The sequence below is a fragment of the Alosa sapidissima genome, chromosome 7, assembly GCF_018492685.1.
Source record: "Alosa sapidissima isolate fAloSap1 chromosome 7, fAloSap1.pri, whole genome shotgun sequence".
NCBI lineage: Eukaryota > Metazoa > Chordata > Actinopteri > Clupeiformes > Clupeidae > Alosa > Alosa sapidissima.
The window spans coordinates 25194910-25217409 of NC_055963.1; the positions used below are offsets into that span (position 1 = coordinate 25194910).

The window sequence follows — 22500 nt, forward strand, 5'->3', positions numbered from 1 at the left end:
TTTCTTCTTTCCTCTCCTCTCATCTCCTCTTCTCTCATGCGCCCTACCCCTCCTCTACTCTTCTCATTCTCGTTACCCCTCCTCTCCTACACTCCTCCTTCATGCAGAAGGCCGTGGTTGGCTGACGCTAGCGCCCTCACGGAGAGCTGCAGCCCGCCAGGCTTCCCTTCTGCCTCCAGGGCACAGGGTCAAGCTAACAAGTTGCCTTAGCAACATGGCCTCAGGGGCTGTTCCCTGCTTACTGGAGCTATCAGTCGGAAAGACTTAGTTTTTCAGTGTAAGGAGAGAGAGGGGGGTGGGGGGGAGAGATGAAAGTAGTGTAACCTAGGATGTTAGCCAAGAAAGAGTGTCAGAGTGAAAGTAACTGACTGAAAGAGAGATATAGAGAAAACAAGAGAGAGAGATAGTGAGAGAGAGAGAGAGAGAGGTGATGCAACAGAGATGCTGTTAGTCTCTATCATCAGATCTGTCCATTAAGTGCGTGTTGTCTTCTCCTCTCTCCTCTCTTCTTGGTAGGAGGTATGTTCGGCACACATACCCAACACTGCCTTTCATAACACAGCACAACCTGTCACCTCTTTTTAAAGCGCTGGGGCCGTCCGATTTCTCTGAGAATGCCTTGAAGGGCAGAAGAGGCAGCGAGAAAGCTTTCGCTCTCGCTCCCAAACTTCAAGACGCAAACTTTCTCCGGAAAAACTCCTCGGGGCACAAACAGGGCTGGCTACTGTATCTGAAGCTAGCTGGAGAGTTTGTGCACAGAGTCAGACTTGCAGTGGATGCAGCTTGCTGAGGCCCGGCGCTCTGTGGGAGAGTTAACATGGCGTTTCTCTTGTACAGGAACAAAATAAAGGGGAGAATGTGAGGTGAATGGGTCCGTGGAGGCCACCAAATACACCCATGAAGTTGAGAAATGGTCTTGTTTTTCTGTTTGAGCACTGCTCTGTTTGTCAGAGAAAGGGGGAAAGGAAACAGCCCACTGTTATATTGCCCTGTTGTTTTTTTTTTTATTATTATTTTATTTTTCCTGTGTTTTTTGAAAAACATTTGAAAAACACATTAACATTTTTCCCCTCGAAACATTCACTACAACTACGACTTTGTGCACAAACTCTCAATTTCTTGGTTCTCACAAACACACACACACACACACACACACACACACACACACACCTCAACCCGTCTGGTTACTATACTGATTGATCACTGCATTCACAGCCCGGCATTCAGCCAACATTCAGCAACAATGACAAAGGTCACTTATTCATTTTTCAGCCACTCAAGCACTGGTGGGGCCCCTTCAACGGAAGCGTGTGTGTGTGTGTGTGTGTGTGTGTATGTGTATGTGTATGTGTGTGTGTGTGTGTGTGTGTGTGTGTGTGTGTGTGTGTGTGTGTGTGTGTGTGTGTGTGTGTGGTGAGGACTACTGCTATGGAAAGCAAAGATAGACAGATAAAGAGTATGTGTATGTGTTTGTGTTTGTGAGTGTGCTGGTGTGTATGTGTGTGTTTGTGTGTTTGGTATGTGTGTTTGGTGATGACTGCTGCTACTGAAAGCGGTGAGGCGCTCTCTGCATAGCTGTAGCACTGATAAGCACTGTTGATAAGGCTGGTTGGCAGCACTTACAGGCCTGATGTGCATACTCACACATCAGAGGCGACTTCTGAGGCCTCTCCTCCCCTTTTTTATCCCTGCACGCTCTCTCCATCTCTCTCTCTCATCACTCGTTCTCCGGCGCAGTGGGGTTGGAGATTACAGGCTCGGTGTTGTACTTCTGCTCCTGCTGGTAAGTCTGATGTTGCAGACAGCAATAGCGCAGAGGTGCACACCTACGCCTGAGAGAGATAAGATGGCTTCCCTGTTGCCAGACAGAAGGGAGTGTATACTGTGTGTTAATGGTTCTGTCATGATGTTTGCATTAGATGTGTGTGTGTGTGTGGTTGGGGGGGGGGGGGGGTTGTTTAAATGTGTGTGTTTGTGTGTGTGTGTGTGTGTGTGTGTGTGTGTGTGTGTGTGTGTGTGTGTGTGTGTGTGTGTGTGTGTGTGTGCGTGTGTGTGTGTGTGTGTCCTCCAAAGGCTCTGTGTAAGCATGTTGCTTGATAAGTCATTACCATTCTTGCTGGCTGGCTTTTCTATTTAATCCCTCCTAATGCCTGCATGATTTGAATTAATTAGCGGTGCTCCCTTTCAGCCTGTCAGCCTGTCAGTCAGCCCATGCCAAGACAGAGGGAAGAAGAGAGATAGAGAAGAGAGACAGAGAGAGAGAGAAATGAGTTGTCATAAAAGGAGAGAGAGAGAGAGAGAGAGAGAGAGAGAGAGAGAGAGAGAGAGAGAGAGAGAGACTGGCAAGGAGAGAGGCCCTCTGTTTTTTTGCGGGCACCTCAGATCAGTGGGAGCACAAGTGATGTGCTGTTTGAATGATGAAGGCCTTGGAGTCGACTCAGAGGGAATTAGACCCCCCTATCTCCCCGTAGTTGCCCACCATAGAAGTTAAATGTTGGTACATGAAGATGTATGTGGGTTTAATTGGTGAAGGACATGAGTGTGTTTGATAAAAGCCCCTTGTGTTTGTGGATGCACTGTAATGGCAGAGATGGAGCAAGATGAAGATGCTCTGTCTCTCGTTCTCTCACTTTCTTTCTCTCTCCCTCTCTCCCTCTTCACTTTCTCTCCATCACTATGTTTCTCTCTCTCCATCTCTCTTTCTCTTCCTCTGCTTGTGGGTCCATTGCGACTGAGGCGCTGTGATAGCTAGCGTTGAAGGCACTGCAGGTAGAACCTCACCTCTTTAAGATGTATGAGCACTTAGAGTACAGAGCAGAAAGTAATATCAGCACATAGATTATGATTAGCCTGTGTAATTAGCAGGCGGAAGAAGGAGTCTGGCAGTAATGAAGGAGGATTAATCGTCATTAGATCAGAGATGCAGTGTTAATGCAAACTCATCTTCTGGTTAAAGAGGGGAAATAACCCCTTGAAGGTCATGCAAGGTCAAATGGGACCTCATATGAGCTTTTAATTTGTGATGGAGATCATGTATATCTGTAGTCACCTGTTTATAATGATCAATGCATTCAGATTTTATTTTGTACAATATTCAAATTAGCTTTGTAATATAGTTTAATAGGCATTTGACAAAAATCCTTCATCTGGTTTAAATGGTATGTGATTCTGGTGGTCATTTCTTGGTATATGTATGGGGCAGTGAAGTCTCTTGTAAGAAGAGGCAGTAAGTGCTCTGAGTAAGGGCTGGCAGAGTTGATAATGGGTGAACGGGGCCTCTTCTATTTTCTCATTGATTTAGCAGTATAACGACAGAAACAATTAGTAATCAGAGCGAGCTAATTCAAATCCCCTTTCTGTGGTTGAGGAGGGATACATCCTGCTTAACTCTCCACTCATTCCTCCTTCTTTCCATCTCTTTCTCTCTCTCTCACACACACACACACACACACACACACACACACACACACACACACTCACACTCACACACCTTCTCTCTCTAACACACACACACACACACACACACACACACACACACACACACACACAGACAGAAACACACACACACAGACACACACTCACACACACCTTCTCTTTCTAACACACACACACATACACATACACATACACACACACACACACACACTCACACACCCTCTCTCTCTAACACACACATCCACATACACACACACACACACACACACACACACACACACACAATCTCTCTCTCTCTCTCTCTCTCTCTCTCTCGTTCACACACACACACACACACACACACACACACACACACACACACACACACACACACAGACACACACTCACACACACCTTCTCTTTCTAACACACACACACACACACACACACACACACACACACACACACACACACTCACACACCTTCTCTCTCTAACACACACATGCACATACACACACACACACACACACACAATCTCTCTCTCTCTCTCTCTCTCTCTCTCTCTCTCTCTCTCTCTCTCTCTCTCTCTCTCTCTCTCTAGTTCACACACACACACACACACACACCCCTTTTCTGGAGAGTTCTATCAGTATTCCCCAGTCGGCTGCCACTGTCCCTGAGTGGGTTCATTAAAGGCTCTCTTCTCCCCTCAGTGGAGGAGTTGGTGGCGGTGGCACCCAGGCTTGTGGCCAGGCCTGCGACCCATCCATCACTCCAGCACTCCATTACTCCTCCGTTAATCTCTCCATCCCCTCACCCCTGAGCCCCCACCCCTCTCTCCCTCTCTGTCTCTCCCTCCCTCTCTCTCTCTCTCTCTCTCTCTCTCTTTCTCTCTCTCTCCCTGGCACGCTCGTCAAAATCTACATGTTAATCCATCACCACAGCGACCGGTGCTTCTGGGCACTCTCAGGTTATTGACCGCACGGAAGGGGCCTCCTGCTGTAGTTACCACTGCCAGACCACTTCTCTCTGTCTCTCTCTCTCTCTCTCTCATCTTTTTTTGTTCTCTCGTTCCCCTCTCTTTCTCGTTCTCCTCTCACTCTCTTTCTCTCTCACTTTTTCATTGTCCTCTCACTCTCTCTCTCTGTCTTTTTTTATCTTAGCAGTCCTCCTGCACTCTCCCTTGCTGAGTGCTCAGTCAGTCGTTCACATCCAATCATTCTCCTGTTCGATGTGTGTTATCGCCATCCCACTTGCCACCTCTTCTCCTTGTCCTTATCTGACAAGCTCTTCCTTCCTCTCTCTCTTCTTTATCTCTCTCTCACTTCCTCTCTCTCTCTCTCTCTCTCTCGCTCTCTTTCTCACTCTCTATGGGTGAGCAGAAAGGTTAACTCTTATCTTTTCTACGAAGAGTGGAAGTAGTCTGTGGTGTCTTCCACTCCGAAAGCATCAGTCACCTACAGTATCTACACATGCAAGATGGACAGACAGATACACACACAAACACAGATAAACACACACATAAACACACACACACACACACACACACGACAAAGACAAAGACAAAGACAAAGACTTTTCTGGGAAGCAAATCTTAATGTAGCGCGATAAGGCTAGTAAATGGACTGAGTTAATTAAAAAGATAGGCCAGAGTTTCCCTCTCTTCCTCTCCCTTCCCTCTTCCTGGCATTCATTTCCTAACCCTGACAGTCAAAAAAGACACGTCTGCTCATGAGACAATTCAACACATTAATTCTTTTGTATGTGTTTGTGTGCACTCATTGACCTTCTACCCAGGGATGGGCAGTATTTATGATACATGTATTTAAAATACATATTTCAAATGCAAAATAGTATTTTGTAATTTGTATTTTATTGGGTTGAAGATACTTTATAAGTCTGTCTCTCACACCAACCAAGTTTCTCGAACTGTAATCATCAGTTTTTTTATCGTCGGAAAACATGGAACCGGTTTTGTGTTTCCCCTGCAACATTGCTCAAAAAGGTGCTTCATTTATCATCCATATGCCCCTTGGCAGCAAAATAACCCCATTTAGCACTTACACGATACCCAGTCGATACCCAGTTAGTAAAAAAAAAACAACTAAAAGGGTTATGATCCTACCTGATCAACAGCTTTAAGCAGTGCAGTATCATTCTGGGCATGCATGGACAATGTCAGAGGCTTCATTCTCTGTATTATATGTCAGTGTACCATGAGTTGTAACAGGCAGGTCAGCATAGTTGATCTGTTGACTGTTTTATGGCATGTCTCGTAGGCAGAGAAAAGCTGTTGCTCTCAAACACTGTCCACTTTATCAACAGACACAGTGTAGTGATGAAGTGATTAAATAGACAGATATGGAAGGTTTGCAAAGTGATTTCATGGTCCCTTTAAAGAGTGTTTTTAGCATTTTCAAAATACAAAAATACAGTATTTTATTTTGATACATGGCATGGCTACTGTATTTTGTAGTTTATTTTGATGCACTTAAAATTAAGGTATTTTATTTATTAAGCCATAAAAGGACAAAGCATGTAAGCTATGCTAATGCTATGCTATCCATGAAGCTAAGCTAGCTACAGAAAGTGTAGTGAAACACATACTCACAGACACATGTAAGAAAGGGGAGGGAGACATCATGCCATCGATAGGCTGTCTAAAGGGCGTTGGGTGTGTGATTTCCCACTACTGCACTTGCCTATACAGCAGGCTGTGTAAATGGCCTGTTTGTCTCTGTCTTTACAAAAGACTAATCTGTTCCATCACTTACTATTGTATCAGTTAATCACTGTCCTGTAGAGGTAGATTTGTGTGTGTGTGTGTGTGTGTGTGTGTGTGTGTGTGTGTGTGTGTGTGTATTAGTGTGTGTGTGTGTGTGTGTGTGTGTGTGTGTGTGTGTGTGTGTGTGTGCGCGTGTGTGTGTGTGTGTGTGTGTGTGTGTATTAGTGTGTGTGTGTGTCCAGTTGCTCAGAGTTTCCCTGCTGAGTCACACAGGTATGCATGTGCACTCGTGCGCGCACACACACACACACATGCACACACAGTGGCGGCCCTACCTTGTATGACGCCCTGGGCGACCACCCCCCTGAACCGACTTTAGCCTACTAATTGCGTTAGTAGTGCGATATTCCTCACTCCCCTGCTCCAGTAGGGAAGGAGACGTGCTCCAGAGGTGAACCATCGGGGCCGCCCCTCCTCTTTTCCCTTCTGAACTTCTGTGTGTGAGACCTTCTCAGCTGCAATCACAAGCGCCTGAAAAGTGCGCCCACTCCCCATATAGCAAATATAATGTCATTATTTTTGCCTTGTTAGTTTTTCCGTCAAATGTTAAAAGCTGGTGTCTCTAAAAACAGGTGCCAGAGAAGAGTAGGCTACCATGAGCTCAGTGTTTTTATTAGTCCATCTCTACTTTACAATTCAATTCAATTCAGCTCCATGAATTATTTTTATTAATCAAATCATATTTACCATTTTATACTTTATAAATGTTTTGTTGCAAAGCAGGATGTGAAATATCCATGTTTGTTAGACTATTAGTAGCACAAATATGGTGATGCACACCCACCCACCCACTCACACAGAAACAAAAACACACACACACACACACACACACACACACACACACACACACACACACACACACACACACATGGGCCGTTAGTAGGTTGTTGCGATAATGAATGTAAATAGAAATGAATGTGTTGGCGTGCAGGGCAGCGGTTGCTAGTTATTAATTCACGTCACCCCTTCATGAGCAGTGCTCACTGGAGCACAGGTGGGAGTGTTTGTTGGTGTGCTGCAAAGAGCTATTAACCCTGTGCAGAGAGAGAAGCGCGCACACACACACACACACACACACACACACACACACACACACACACACACACACACATGAATATATGAAATACACACACACACACACACACGAATATATGGTGTGGCGTGAACCCCTTTAAGTCTTTATGAGGAACAAACACACACACACACACACACACACACACACACACACACACACACACACACACACACATACACACACACACACATACACACACACACACACAGCAGGTTTGAGAGTAATGGGGATAGACCCCCAGGAGTAGGGGGCTCAGGACTGGTTTGGTCGTGGTGTTTAGTTAGTGGGGGTGTGTGTGGGGGTTGAGGTGTTACGTTTTGTGACGGTGAGCCGGTAAATTGAAAACAGCAGACCCCAAGGTTACAGCACATCAATCCTGCGAGATTGGATGCCTTGGAAGTGGAGAGAGGGAATTAAAGCAGTGAGAGAGAGAGAGAGAGAGAGAGCCCAGCTGTGGAGAGAGGGAAAGAGAGAGAGAGAGAGAGAGAGAGAGAGAGAAGGAAAGAGGGAGGGGGGAAATAGGAGGGAGGGAAGAGCATAGGAGCAAAGGGGAGAAAGAGAGAACACAGAAGCGCAGAGAGAGAGAGAGAGAGAGAGAGAGAGAGAGTTGGGCAGTACACAAGCTGAGGAAGAGCGGAATGTGAAGGAGCGAGAGGCAGAGGGAGCAGAGAGAGGCTCACACGCGCACTCACTAACTCTCTCTCTCTCACACACGCACACACACACAGTGGAAACGGACAAGTGAGTGTGAGCGAGCGAACGAGCAAGAGAGAGTGAGTGTGAGAGAAAGAGAGAGAGAGGGAGAGAGAGAGGGAGGGAGGGATATAGAGGCAGCGGAGACCCGCGGAGAGTGAGATAGTGAGCAGGAGGAGGGCAGAGAGGGCAGACGCTCCACTGAGCTCCGCTGTTCTGGGCTGTGCTGCCGCTGCCGCTCTACCACTCCGCTGTTGTGAGGGATTACACGCCGTACGTCAAGATGCTGTCGCCGTAGCTTCACACACACACACACACAGCACACACACACACACACACACCCTCCTCCCACCTCTAGGAGGCTCACACTGCGTGCTGGTTGTGTTGCTGTTACTGTTTCTGTTCCTGTCGGACACTTAACGGAGAGCCACGCTGTGCACAAGACCAGAGCTTCAGAGAGAGACATCGCTGACATGAGGTACGGAACGAGCGATCTGCCAGGAGAGCAGAAAGAGCAGGGAAAGAGGGCTGAGGGAAAGGCAGTAAATGTGTGTGTGTGTGTGTGTGTGTGTGTGTGTGTGTGTGTGTCTGTGTGTGTGTGTGTGAGAAAGAGAGAGATAGAGGGAGAGGAGATGTTTGTGTTTTTGTTGGGTGGGCAGCTGTTGAGAAAGCGTGCCTGGGAGCATGGAGGTGGACTGTTGGAGTGAGGAGGAGAAGTACAAGTGCTCGGAGAAGTGCATAGAAGGAGGGATGTTCAGCTCGGGATAGAGGGAAGAGAGCAGAGGTGCTGAAAGAAGCATGGGAGAGGGGGAATGGAGAGAAAGCTGAGAGGGATGGAGAGGAAAAGAGAGAAAAGAGGAGAGGAGAGAGAGCTCCTAACTAGAGCTCGGCATTTAACTAAACGGAGTCAGAGTGTTGTTTGTGCAGTTTCTGCATGTGAATGAAATGCTCCTTTTGACGTAAATGCCCTTATTTATCAGTGATTTAATAGTTTGGAGTGTTTGTCAATATGTATGCTGTAAAGGTTTACACATGCATAGGTATATGACATTTTACTCCCATTACTTTCTATGCATTCAAAATGAATTTGAAATGGACAGTTTCTCTGTCAGCAGTCGTGGAATTTAGTCTCTTGACTGTCGTTGTTAAGTGTTTTATTCCTGGTGTCTGTTACTCTGTACGTGTGTGGATATCCTTCTCAGGGAAGTGGTAGTTACTGGTATTTTGCTGTTTACTGTTATAACTGTGACTGTTTCACTTCTCCGAAGTTGCTATCGAGGTAAATGTGGCAGTGTCACTGGTGCGTCTAGTTTTCTATTCTCTCTCTCTCTCTCTCTCTCTCTCTCTCTCTCTCACGTGCGCTGTCTTTCTTTGCCTTTCTCCCGGGTGGCTGCTGCGCTGGTGCCCAAGGCTTCCTTTTATTGTGTTTGGGACAAAAGCCGTCCTGCTGTGAAATCGAGGGGTGGGCTGTTGAACCAGAGCAGCTAGGAGGGGAGCGAGATCCAGTCCCAGATAGAGTGGGTGTGTGTGCATATGTGCGTGTGTGTCTGTGTCTGTGTGTATGTCAGCGTGTGTGTGTGTGTGTGTGTGTTCCTGTATGCCTGCACTTGGAGATGTGTGCATGCTGTGTGTGAGTGCGCATACAGAGGCATGTGTGTGTGTGTGTGTGTGTGTGTGTGTGTGCGCGCATTTGATTACAGAGAGGGGATCTGCCCTCTCTCACCCCAAGCTGTGAGCCGTGCTGCTGGGTAGAGAAAGCCGGCAGCATGGGTCAGGCCATCCAGTGCTCCGCAGCATGCAGAGCCAGTTCCTCACAGTGTAGGAGTAAAATGCTACTATGTCCATTATGCCAATGGCTTGTCAAATACCACTCTATATGCATAGACATGATTTACATAAAATGTATTTTTGTATTCGTGTGTAGAGTATGTTTGTTCATGCAAGGAACTGTGCAGTTTAAACAACCTATTTATACAGAGTACACAAAAGATTTAAATTACTTTTATTGTTTTGGCGTTTATTGTTCTGAATATGCAGTTATGCAGTTCTGAACGGTCTATGCAGTAGGCGTATTTACGGTCACTGCAATAGTCCTATCTGACAAAGATTACACTTCCAGTCCCTTCCATAATAAAAGCTTGTGCAGTCCCATTTTCCAAGACATTGACTATCATTACCAACTGGAAACAACTGTAATTTTCATCCAAGAGGATGTTATATTTTGGTGTGTTTGGTTGAAATGAAAGAGGTGGTAAGAACAAAAGGGGACATGTCAGCAGAACGATAATGATGTGTTACCCTCATTGTTTGAATGAAGTGGCTTCGTTTGAATCATTGCATGTCTCTTATTCCAAACACCCTGATTTTATCCAAACTCAGAATGAAGGGGGTTAGGGGGAAGAAAAAAAAAACAATCCCCTTTGTTGTCAAGGATTTTTACGATCATGGACGTCCCGTATTGTCCGACTCCTGGTGTTTCTGGGGCATGAAGGTAGGGAGCGCGGTACAGTGTCGGTTGTGTCCCCAGGCTACCCAGCGAGAGCCACGCAGAGCGGATCCTGAGAGGAGCGGATTCTCAGAGCTGTCATACATGAATCAACAGTGCCATCTCTGTGCACTCTGCATGGATACATCTGTCTGAGGCACAGCTGAACGCAAAGCCTCCTCTGGCTTCAGACCTACAGGACTAGCCACTTCACAATGCGCTGTTTTGCTGCCATTGCATAGTGTGTGTGTGTGTGTGTGTGTGTCTGTGTGTGTGTGTGTGTGTGTGTGTGTGTGTGTGTGTGTGTGAACACACTTTGCAGTGTAATAGATGTAGTCCTCTGTTATTTGTATCAGTAGTGTGGTACATTGACCGAGGCAGGGAGAGAATGTGTGAAAATGGATCCAAATGCTGCATGTGCTGGCATTCACTGATGTGTGAACGTATATGTGTGAGAGATGAAGAAGAAGAGTCAGGATTTTACATGCGAACTTACACATTTTAGTCATACAGTGTGTGTGTGCCAGGCTTGTGCAAAATTCCAGAATTTAATTGAAACTGGCTCTTAAATTCCAGTTCAATTCTTGAATTTCACTTGCATTTCAGTTGAGGTAGCAAACAGGAAGCAGAATTGCAATTCGAATTGTGCACAACCCTGGTGTGTGCGCACGTACATGTATGTGTGTGCATGCGACTCAGTGTGTAGCTGTGTGTGTGTTTGTGTGTATGTGAGACCACTTAGCTCAGTGGCTTCGAAAACCTCTAGAGGCCTCGAACTACTTTGTGTTCAGTTCCTCAGAGAGATTATAATCTTGCTTGTCATGTCATTGGTAAACATTTACAATAGGGAAGCAAAACCCCCATGTCTGCCCCCGGTCCCCCACCCACACACCCACACACCCACCCCAGCCTCCCATCTCTCCCAGACCCCCTGCCTCGCCCTAAACACTGCATGCACAACATCCCACTAATCAAAGCTTGGGAGCGAAGTTGGCCGTGCAGTCTCTGCTTCCAACCTGGCATCTGAATGTGAGAGTGAATGAGAGAGTGAAAGCTCACAACACGACTGGCGTTTTTTTATTTATTTTTCCCTGCCGGTCTCGATTGCGGAGTGGAATTAATTGACTGAGCCGGGTGAAATTGGTTGTCAGCCTTTATTGAAGACAAATAAAGAGAGATATGTCATCTAATTACAGAGTAATCCCCACTCATCCAGTTTGCCGTCTCTCTGTGTGTGTGTGTGTGTGTGTGTGTGTGACTTGCCATCATACTGAAGTCTCCACTCTTCTCTTCTCCACGGGCTAGCAGCGGCACACAAACCCACTCAAATACACACACACACACACACACACACACACATACAGTACACAGACAGACAAACACGCACATACTCGTTCACAGTGAAAGGGAGATAAAGTCAAGGCACAAATTTTATTTATATAAGGCAATTCAGTGTACTTTACACAAATAAAAACAGAGAGTAGCAAACAATAATGTATACAAGCATAAAAAACAAATTAAAAAATGTTTTGGATAAATACATACAGCACATATCTTACAAACACAATTACATGTATGCACACACATACGTACATGCACAGTCTAAGAAATGCAAAACACTCCCTCACACACACACACACACAAACAGTTACAAGAGGGTGGCCCTCTCACTCTCTGTAGTGGCCCAGCTCTGCCTCCCAGTGTTCAGGGGAGTACCTGCTGGCTTGCTGCTGATGAGGAGCACACAGGCAGTCTCTAGTTGCACACACACACACACACACACACACACACACACACTGAGCACCATCTACCCGAGGTGGAGCGACACACCAAAAACCCTTTACCTGGGGTCCCTTGCGCTTGCTTCCCTACCTCCTCCACCACGCTTTACTGCACCTGTAACCCCACGCCAACCCCCCCCCCCTCCCCCCCACCGACCCCACCCCACTACGCCCTAAACCAGCTCCTCTTCCCCATCGTCCCTCCAACCCCATCTCCACGTCCCGGCTCAGTGGTTCCAGCGACATGTGCGTCCGACAGGAAACAGCTGGCCCCGTGACAGCCAGCAAGGGGCTCTGTGCCTAGCAGGAGGCGCGTGCCAGACGGGGAGCAGGGAGCAGGGAGTGGACAGGGGAAGGGGACACTCAGGCGCTCGTTACAGTATAGCGGAGGAGGGAGCCGCGTGGAGATCTAAAGCAGAGAGGACTGTCCCACAGTACAGCACAGAGAACATGTGTGCTGATTTCAGACTCTTGTTTTGTAATTGTAATCCACAAGCAATGGAAACTCCACTCAGCTTGAAAGGGCCAGCTGCAGTCAAGTCGGGCACAGTGTGTGCAACAGTGTGTATGGTTGTGAGTATGTGTGTGAGAGAGACAGTGTGACAGCATTATTGTCTCTTTCTGTGTGTGTGTGTGTGTGTGTGTGTACTGTATGTGTGTGTGTATTGGGGGTGGGGCAGCGGGTGGCTGAATCATAGCAGATAGAAATAGCCTTCTCCATTTAATAATCCTCCATCTCTCCCTCCCTCTGTCTCTCGTTTTTAATCCTTTTTATGAGCCCAGGGCGGCTGGCTTCCAGGAATGCTCTGTGCTGACCCTAACTTTCTGTCCTGCCCGCTCATTTGCGCACTCCATGATAGGTTATACTTCAGAAAAGCGCAACACTGCTTGCTCCACGGTGCAACCAATTAATAACTGATATAAACTGATGTTTCAGTCAGTCAGACATTCATTGGAGTGATGAAGGTCTGATGAAGGTCTGACTGACCGAAACATCAGTTTATTAATAAATCGCTTTTCTTCTCTGTGTATCATTCTCTTTTTACATTGTCTTTCCTTTCTCTTCGGTCTCGTCGCAATGGGCCAGGTTTAAGGTGTGCTTAGCCCGCTGTTAACCCAGCCCTTTACACACACAGACACACACTCTCACACGCTCTCACTTACACAGACTCTCTGTCTGGCGCTGCGAGGTGGCCTGTAGTTTTAGTGGCCGAGTGAAGGCTGTTCTCCGCTGGCCTGCGAGTGTTTATCTCCAGCTGCTATTTAACGAGGGTGAAATGGATCCCGACCCTATAAATTATTGATGCTCAATAAATGATTACAATGCACTAAACTGCTTCCGTTTATGGAGTAGGCTTTTTAAATATCTTGTCCATAGTGTACATGGTGTGTGTGTGTGTGTGTGTGTGTGTCTGTGTATCGTGATGAAGGACAGGTTGCCAGGTCTCGGGGGAAATCTCAAAATCTCCCTTTGGCTGTGAGGGCAGATTTCTCTCGGCTGTCATAAACACTCATGCAAGCCAAATGGCCTGTGCAGCACCCAAGCTCAACACCTCTACCACACCCCCTGTCACCCTCCCAACAAACACAGACACACACACACACACACACATACACCCACTTGCACACAAGCCCGCAACCTGGCCCTCGCTGTAAAACCCTACACCTGCTTGACATGCATTAGCAACCCCTGCGCCTGTTGACGTGCGACACCTGTTTCCTGGGAAACCACCAGCGAATGACAGGGCAGATGGTGTTGTGCCTCTCCGCGCCATCCATCCTTCCCACACCTCAGAGAGAGAGAGAGTAAGAGAGAGGGAGATAAAGAGAGAGGGGAAGAGAGAGAGAGAGAGAGAGAGGCTGGTGACTCCATCTGGCCTCGGAGCGTTCTGAGACCGGGAGTGGAGTGGGAGGGGGAGGAGTGGGTGGTGGGGTGGGAGGGGGCAAGGGGGAGGTGGGGAGCAGTCAGTCTGAGGCTGACATGTAGAGCACAGCAGAGGATAGGAGAGGGCAGGAGAGGCACTACTTACCACTGACATCTGACACATGTTCTTTTTGACTGCTTCATTTGGTTATGAAAACTTTATTAAGCTTGTTTTATGCATTCGATCTCTACAGGAGGAAAGGGGCTAAAGCTTTTCAGCTAGAATTAAAAATTAAATTTTTTGTGTGTGTTACGTGTTCTTTACAAAGATTAGTGAAAGATGCACTTTTATTTAAATTTACATTTATTCATTTAGCAGGCACTGTTGTCCAAAGTGACTTATTATGTCAACTATATTACAAGGGATTACACTGTCCTCGGAGTAACTTGGGGTTAAGTGCCTTGCTCAAGGGCACAACGGTGGATGCTGGGAATTGAATCCATAACTTTCAGGCTACTTCACGCTAACCTAGCTATTTGATGTACAGTACCGTAAGCGTGAGTGAATATGGTGAAAGTGGACTGGTATGGAGTATTTGTCTGGCTGTTCTGGGATCACCAAGAATCATTGTTTGTGGCTGGATTTTTCATCAGTAATTACATTGGTGGTATTAAAAGGGAGTTAGTGACATGAAGGGACGCAGCCTGCGTCACGCTGGTGATATTGAAAAAAGCTGGTGAGCAGTGGGTTGTAGAAATCAACACAATGATAGGGATTAGCACCTTGCTTGCGCTGTTTAAGACCAGCTGTGATAAAATCCTTGACCCTTGCTACCTCTGCCTCCTCAGGTGCTGCGAAGTGAACTCACCTTAATACGTCCCAAGGACTGTCGCCATGGCGAGCCGGGGCCTCACCGCCGGCCTCCTTGTGTTCCTCGGGGTCTTAGCGCTGGCCCATGCGTCCGCCTTCCTCTCGGGTCAGCGCCTGAAGCCTCGTTTCCAGCGGGACCGCCGCAACATTCGGCCCAACATCATCCTCATCCTCACCGATGATCAGGACATCGAGCTGGGTAAGTGGCTCGTCTCCAACCCCTCTCTCTCTTTTATGCTATCCCCTTCTCTCTCTCTCTCCCCCCTAAATCCTCTCTGACTCACCACATAAGCCCAGACGAAGGTTAAAAATAGCCGGGTGGTTGGTGAATACATTTGCAGACCGCTACAGATTCTTTTCAGCTCCTTGCCACTAACACCTGACCTCAGCGTGTGACCTTCAGCGCAGTGGAGGAAGTGCACATTCAGCTGACTTTGCCATTCATTTTAGAGGCGCCCCATTCAACCTAAACTTCCTGATCCAGTCCTGGCACTCAGAACCCTAAAGTCAAACCAAACTAAAACCCAGACTGGCGCACCACCTGAACCTGCCATCACTCAAGCTTAGTCACACCTGGAAGCAGTAAAGACTTCACACTTGAAGATTTTAACTTGTAAGGATTAAGGAGCACTGAAGTCAGTGAAGTGTGTCGGCCATTTTAAGGCAAGGCCCTCTGTGTCTGTGTCTAAGGTGACAGGAAGGGCGGGCGGCAGGGGTGGCAGGACAGAGCAGGCCTGTGACAGATGGTCCATCTGACCCAGGGAGATAACATTCCTCAGTGGAATGGAAAACAATTCACAATAGCGTGCAGCGTATGGGGCTGGGTTGGTTAGTTTTGGAGACCATGAGTCCAGTATCTAACAATCCACAGCAGACTCCAGTTTACTCCACCCTCTTTGGAAGGTGGCAGAACGTCCATCCCTGGGAACATTTCTGCTGATGAGGTCTAACCCTTCCTTACATACACAGTCACCACCCTGCCCGATGACAGAGCCGGTTAAACACACACACACACACACACACACACACACACACACGCACACACCTACTGTAAAAAAGGAAGAGATTGGAGAGCACCACAGTGCCCAGTTGGGACCTTATGCACCTCACCATATGAAGAAAGCTTTGCAGGTCTCAAGGTCTCAATGGCCCTCAGGAGAACTAGCGGCCTTCCTCCTCTTCCTCCTCTTCCTCACCCCCCCCCCCCCCCCGTGCCTCCCCTGTAATAGAAGCAAGTGTTGGAAGAGTAATAAGGCCTTAACTTTAGAGTTGACCTCCACACATCTATTCTGAGCTCTCTTAATTAGAATGGAGGGCAGCTGTGTGGAATAGAAAATGTGAGATGTGCGGAGGGTGCTTTTAGTCCAGACGAGGTATCTGAAGGTGTCTGTGCATATTCATCATTAGAGTGCGGTGCAGTGTGAGTTAATTAACGCCAAAGCCAAAGGTCTGTCCCCTCATGTGACGCCCAACACATATTAAGTCTAATTTCAGACACCAGTTTAGTGTTATTTGATGGAAAAAAGCACATTATTCCGTAATGAAATGCCCACTGTTCCAGTGCTTCAGCTCCAGCTAACTTCAGCCCTGGTCTAGTTCCTCTCTTGAGCCGAATCATGCATGCAATTTCTTTCTTTCTCCCTCTCTCTCTTTCACTCCTCAGAAGTCCCTCTCTCCCCCCCCCCCCCCCCCCCCTTTTTTTATCTGCCTCTCCCTTTTTCATTTAATTTAATTTTCTCTCCCTGTTTCCCTCGGTCTCACCATGTCTGGCACAATCACACAAACAATGAAGTGACTGTCAGACCCTCCTACAGCTGTGACTATAAAAGGAATAGCTCTCTGTCCAATTCTCTCCCTGTCTTACCCCTCACGGGGTCTGTCTCTTGCTCCGTCCATTTTTCATCCATTTTTACAAATAGGTCATTCATATTGCCAAAGCAGTTACTATACAATATATAACTGCTTATATAATAATATAATAATGTATGATGAATAAATCTGATCATACACATATCAATACATTTTCTTCTGAACCAACTTTTCAGGCTCGGAATTTGTCATTGGTCAAAATGCTCTTAACGGTTCAACATCTGGAACATGAACCAGAATGGAGCTGGTTCTCTGTTTGTGGAAAAGGCCTCTCTCTTTCTCTTTATCTCTCGCTCTCTCTCTCTCTCTCTCTCTCTCTCTCTCTCTCTCTCTCTCTCTCTCTCTCTCTCTCTCTCTCTCTCTCTCTCTCTCTCCTTCCCTTGATCTCTGTTCATCCTGCCCCAGAGCCCCTGCACCCTTTCAGCAGTCGTTATCCAGCCAGTTCATCTTGTGCCATCACACAGCCGGCCTCCCTGCACTTACTCATTCACAGCACAGCCCTGTGTCACCTTCCTCTCTCCCCCCCCCCCCCCCTCTCCTTGTCTCTCACTCTTGCCCTCACCCTTAGCTTCAGCTTAAGCTTTGTGTGAACATGACATATCTCTGCATCAAGCGGTCTGTCTGTCTGTCTGCTTGTCTGTCTGTCTGCCCATCTGATTTGGCAGGGCAGCCCACATCCCCTCTCTTACACAAACCTCCACATTCAGTAAGACCCCCCACCTCTGTCGACACTGGGCCCCCTCCTGTCCCCTGCCTGAACAGAGGCAACTGTCTCATTAAGCGCTGTTAAATTACATTTGAACTGAGGAGAGACGGTAATTGCATTTCAAGTGGCGTGGGGATTCCCCAAACTCCAGAGATACATTCACAGTCGCTACAGAAACAAAAAGCCTCTCTGTGGACAGACAGAGAAAGAAATAGAGGGAGGGAGGGAGTGAGAGAGAGAGAGAGAGAGAGAGAGAGAGCGAGGAGGAGAAAGAAACAAAAAGTTCTCCAACGTAGAGTCCTAGTTTGTTTCCTCCAGGTTCAACTGAAGATCTTGAGTCACACCTCCGCTCCGTCTTTACATGCTGCCTCCTATTTAAAGTGCCTGAGGAAGTACAGACAGTTCCCCCCTCTCTCTCTCAAAGCCACAGGCGGGCTGCTGGGTGTTGTGCTCGGCGGCGCGTTGATCCAGGTGTGAGCCCACGAGGTGAGGAGTCACAATCTGCACATTTCCTTTTGCGGGTATTCATAGAACTTTAACCCAATTTAGCAACTTCCTTCCAACCAACATCTGCCTATCTATTCATCAGCACCCAGGCCTTGCCATCTGTGTGCCTGGCTGTCTTCATGCCTGTCTGTCTGCCTTCCTGCCTGTCTGTCTGTCTAGGTGTATGTGTGTCTCTCTGCCTGGCTGTGTGCCTGCCTCATCCACAGTGTCCTGTCTGTCATCGTGTCCTCTTCTCTTCTCTTCTCTTCTCTTCTCTGCATCATTCTCTATTTTTGCATGCTGTTGCTTACCAACACACTTATTAGCAGGCATCTGTGTATTTTTGTAAAACACACACACACACACACACACACACACACACACACACACACACACACACACACACACACACATGCACACACACACACACACACACACACACACACACACACACACACACACATGCACAAACACACACACACATATGCACACTCACACACACACACACACACACACACACACATATATGCACACACATACACACACTACTCCACTAATGCATGCTCCCACGCATAAACAATCCTATGCAGTTCTCACACTCTCACACATTCTGATGCTGTGCTAGCGCTCCAGCAGGCTTGACTAAAATGCATTCTAAAGTCCAGTCTTCTTTATATAAATGCCTTTCAGTCAGTGTCTGGTTGACTCTATGAAGATTTCATTTGAAATATCTCCCCTTCTCTGTGTACAACCCAGCCAACCCTACTCCACGCCAGTCCCACTTTTATTCAGCCCTATCAGAGAGCCGGCAGACTTTAATGGACTACATTAGTCCTAGATTGCCTTTGTAGCTTCGGATATCTGTCCCCTTATTGTTTGATTGCTGAGGGAGATGAGAAATTATATTGTTTAATATGCACACACACACACACACACACACACACACAGACACATACACACACACACGCACACACACACACACACAGAGTGGGAGAACACAAGAGTTGATTCAATAGCACCTTGTCAAAGTCATTTTCAAAGCAATTTGTCATTTCATGAAGCCCAGAATGAGATTGTAGCCATTGTGGATGACAGCACATTGAAGGCTGATTACCATTCTTTTCTCTCACTCCATCATTCCTCTTGTCATTTTCCAATTCATGTCCTCTTCTTTTTTTCTGTTTAGATATCATCAGCTCTTATTTATTCTACTCAAATCCCCCATAGTATTTATTCAATTTCCTGTCCTGTCCATCGCCCTGACCTCTCTTTCTTCCTCCCTGGTCTCTTCCTATCACCTCTTACTCATGTCTGTCATTCCTAACTCTTCTCCACAACTCAAGTGAGCTAAAAACAAACCCTTTTCGAATTCCAGTCAGCATTTGTTTCCGCTTGCGGCTCAAGTGATTTTGAAGCACTTCGGAGCTGAAGGTTAGCGCTGTGGTATTGTATTTTGTAAAAATCTATGGTTCCCTGTCTGCCCTTTGTGCAGGACCCTGTGTAAACCTGTCTCTGCATCTGACCTTTAGTGTCCGTCTGAGCGCGCCCGTCAGGCCTGAAAAGGTCAAGCGGCCGCTCCTGCCCGGCCTTCCTGTCTGTCGGTAAACATTGCCCTGCCCATGCGGCTCCAGTGTTTTGATTTACGTGTCAAGTGTGTATCTGTGTGTGTGTCTGTACGTGTGTGTGTGTGTGTGTGTGTGTGTGTGTGTGTGTGTGTGTGTATGTGTGAACTTGTGTGTGTGTGTGTGTGTGTGTGTGTGTGTGTGTGTGTGTGTGTATGTGTGTGTGTGTATGTGTGATCCATTTGAACATGCAAAGTACATGAGTGCAAATTACCCACAAACCTTAACAATCACATCAGGCTCTAACAGAACACACCGCGGAAGGTCCACTGTGAGCGAGTGAATGCATGAATGTCCTCATCCATGAAGATCTGCTCTCTGTTTGTGTGTATTGGTTTAATCCTCTTTTGTTCTCAAAGGAGAGTGAGTGAAAGACAGAAATACGCAGTTAGAGGAAGAGGGGGAAAGAGAGAGGGATAGGGAGAGAGAGAGAGCGAGAGATAGAGGGAGAGAGAGGATTTGCCTGCATCGTACCCCCTCCTCCTCATACTCTGATAATTAGCTGAACAGATTACATGCTGGCTCTATTCATGCTGCTGTGTCTCCTGTGTTTCATGGGTTTTGAGCATTAGTGTGTGTGTGTGTGTGTGTGTGTGTGTGTGTGTGTGTGTGTGTGTGTGTGTCTGTCTGTCTGTCTGTCTGTCTGTCTGTCTGTCTGTCTGTCTGTCTGTCTGTCTGTCTGTCTGTGTGTGTGTGTGTGTGTGTGTGTGTGTGTGTGTGTCTGTGTGAGTGTGTGTGTGAGTGTGAGTGTGTGTGTGTGTGTGTGGGTTGGAGGGATTTGCCCATTTTCTCTGGTTTCTTCCGCTCTCCGTTCCTTGAGATTTATTGGATTGACTAAATGAATAATATGGATGAATAAAAATGCCTGTACCAAAACACACAACTAGAATACAAATACAATTTAAACAAATGAATGCAGTCACACACTCACACTTTCTCATGTAAATGATCTACACATCTGACTCTGTGTCGCTGTTTTGCAGATTCAACTGCATTGCTAATAATTGTTTATTATTTTATTATCAGCAGCATTGCTAATTAACATTGCTAATTATTGTATATTATTTTAAAAGGCCTTATTTGCCTGTAGGTCTCAAAACTGACACAAACTAGAGTCACTAGTAGTCACTAGTTTCATTGCCTTTTTGGATGGAAAGTCACTAGCAACATCTTTCCAACTGAGAAAAATGTGTGTGTGTGTGGTGTTGGTGTGGTGTTTTCCAGACTCTCCCAGCCATGTTACCAATGCAACATCGCCATCTTTGACATCTTTGGTCTTATTCAACTGTAGCTCCTATCCCTGCAGAGTTCCTGTTTTTCTTCAAGCCATGCTTCACGCTTGGCTTTGATGGACACAGTAAAAATCAATAGCAAATCTGACTGTAATCCGAGCAGAATGAGAGCTGTGAAGCTCCTGTCTGACTGAATCAGGGTATTACACCCGCTCATACAGGCTGTGTGATACGCTGATATGCTCCTGCTTCAGCACACTGGCTCTGAATACTGAATACCCACGGCCTCCTTTACTGTTCTGCAGAATACAGCCCTGTTTAGGCAACAATAGATGTGTGTGAGGGATGCACTTGCGTTGACATGGATTGATATGCATGTTTCCTCTAGAAGACGCTACTGGTCCTTACGAACTGAAACCAAAGATTCTTTGGTTAACCAAGATGAAGCATATTAGACTTTTCACTGGCTCATGGTTGTTCTAACCTGGGATTTCCCCATGGCATTTTGTTGCCAGGTTTGACTGGTTTGGATAAAATGCAACAATGATTAACTCCCCCCCCCCCCCCCTCTCTTTTTCTGTCTCTCTCTATCCCTCTCTCTCTCTGTCTCCCTCCCTCTAGGCTCCATGCAGGCGATGAATAAGACGCGGCGCATCATGGAGCAGGGTGGCACACACTTCTCCAACGCGTTCGTCACCACGCCCATGTGCTGCCCGTCGCGCTCCTCCATGCTGACGGGGAAGTACGCGCACAACCACAACACCTACACCAACAACGAGAACTGCTCCTCGCCCTCCTGGCAGGCCCAGCACGAGCCGCGCACGTTTGGGGTCTATCTCAACAACACGGGCTACAGGACAGGTACGTTGTGTTCATACAGTACACACATAATACATTCCAACACATGCACTGCACTTGTTCGTTCTTCAGCTGCTGAGAAGACTGAATAGGTACACAAGTACACTTGCCCATACGCATGACGTCTAAAACACGCACACATACACATGCATATGCATATACAGTATATAGTATTAGATACATTACATACATTAACCCAAGCCGAAGATGGATGTGCTTAGTGTGCTTACAGAGCAAGTGAATTGTAGACATTCTCACACACATACTCCACCTGACTGTAGTAAGACGTTTCGTAAGATCCAATAACAATGACCTTTCCACAACATCGTGTCACATGTCATACATGTAACATAATCCAATGGGAGCCCCACTCCTGTCTGTCTTTCCCATGTCATAATCTTGTACATGCTAAAGCCTGAGGTAATCCTTGGCTGTAGTAATGTTGCAGTCATGCCACATCACTTTGTCTCACATACCACATGCAGACACACACAATGTCCACATACAGTACAGACACACACAATATCCACATACAGACACACACACACACACACACACACACACACACACACACACACACACATAGACACACACAATATCCACGTACAGACACACACAATATCCACATACAGACACACACACACCCACATGCAGACACACAAAATATCCACATACAGACACACACAATATCCACATACAGACACATTCCCACACCATACATCCATTCACTTCTTCACTGCCTTTCAGGAACCACTCTCA

The 22500-nt window shown here is 46.9% G+C and overlaps 1 protein-coding gene across 1 annotated transcript in view; it reads left to right on the plus strand.

Moving 5' to 3' along the window:
- Positions 1 to 22500, plus strand: part of sulf2b (sulfatase 2b) — a 164173-nt gene that overhangs the window by 108539 nt on the left and 33134 nt on the right. Inside the window, 2 exon segments of the mRNA XM_042097930.1 lie at positions 14947 to 15167; positions 21505 to 21744. Coding sequence (XP_041953864.1) covers positions 14993 to 15167; positions 21505 to 21744 — 415 coding nt within the window. The 5' untranslated portion in view covers positions 14947 to 14992.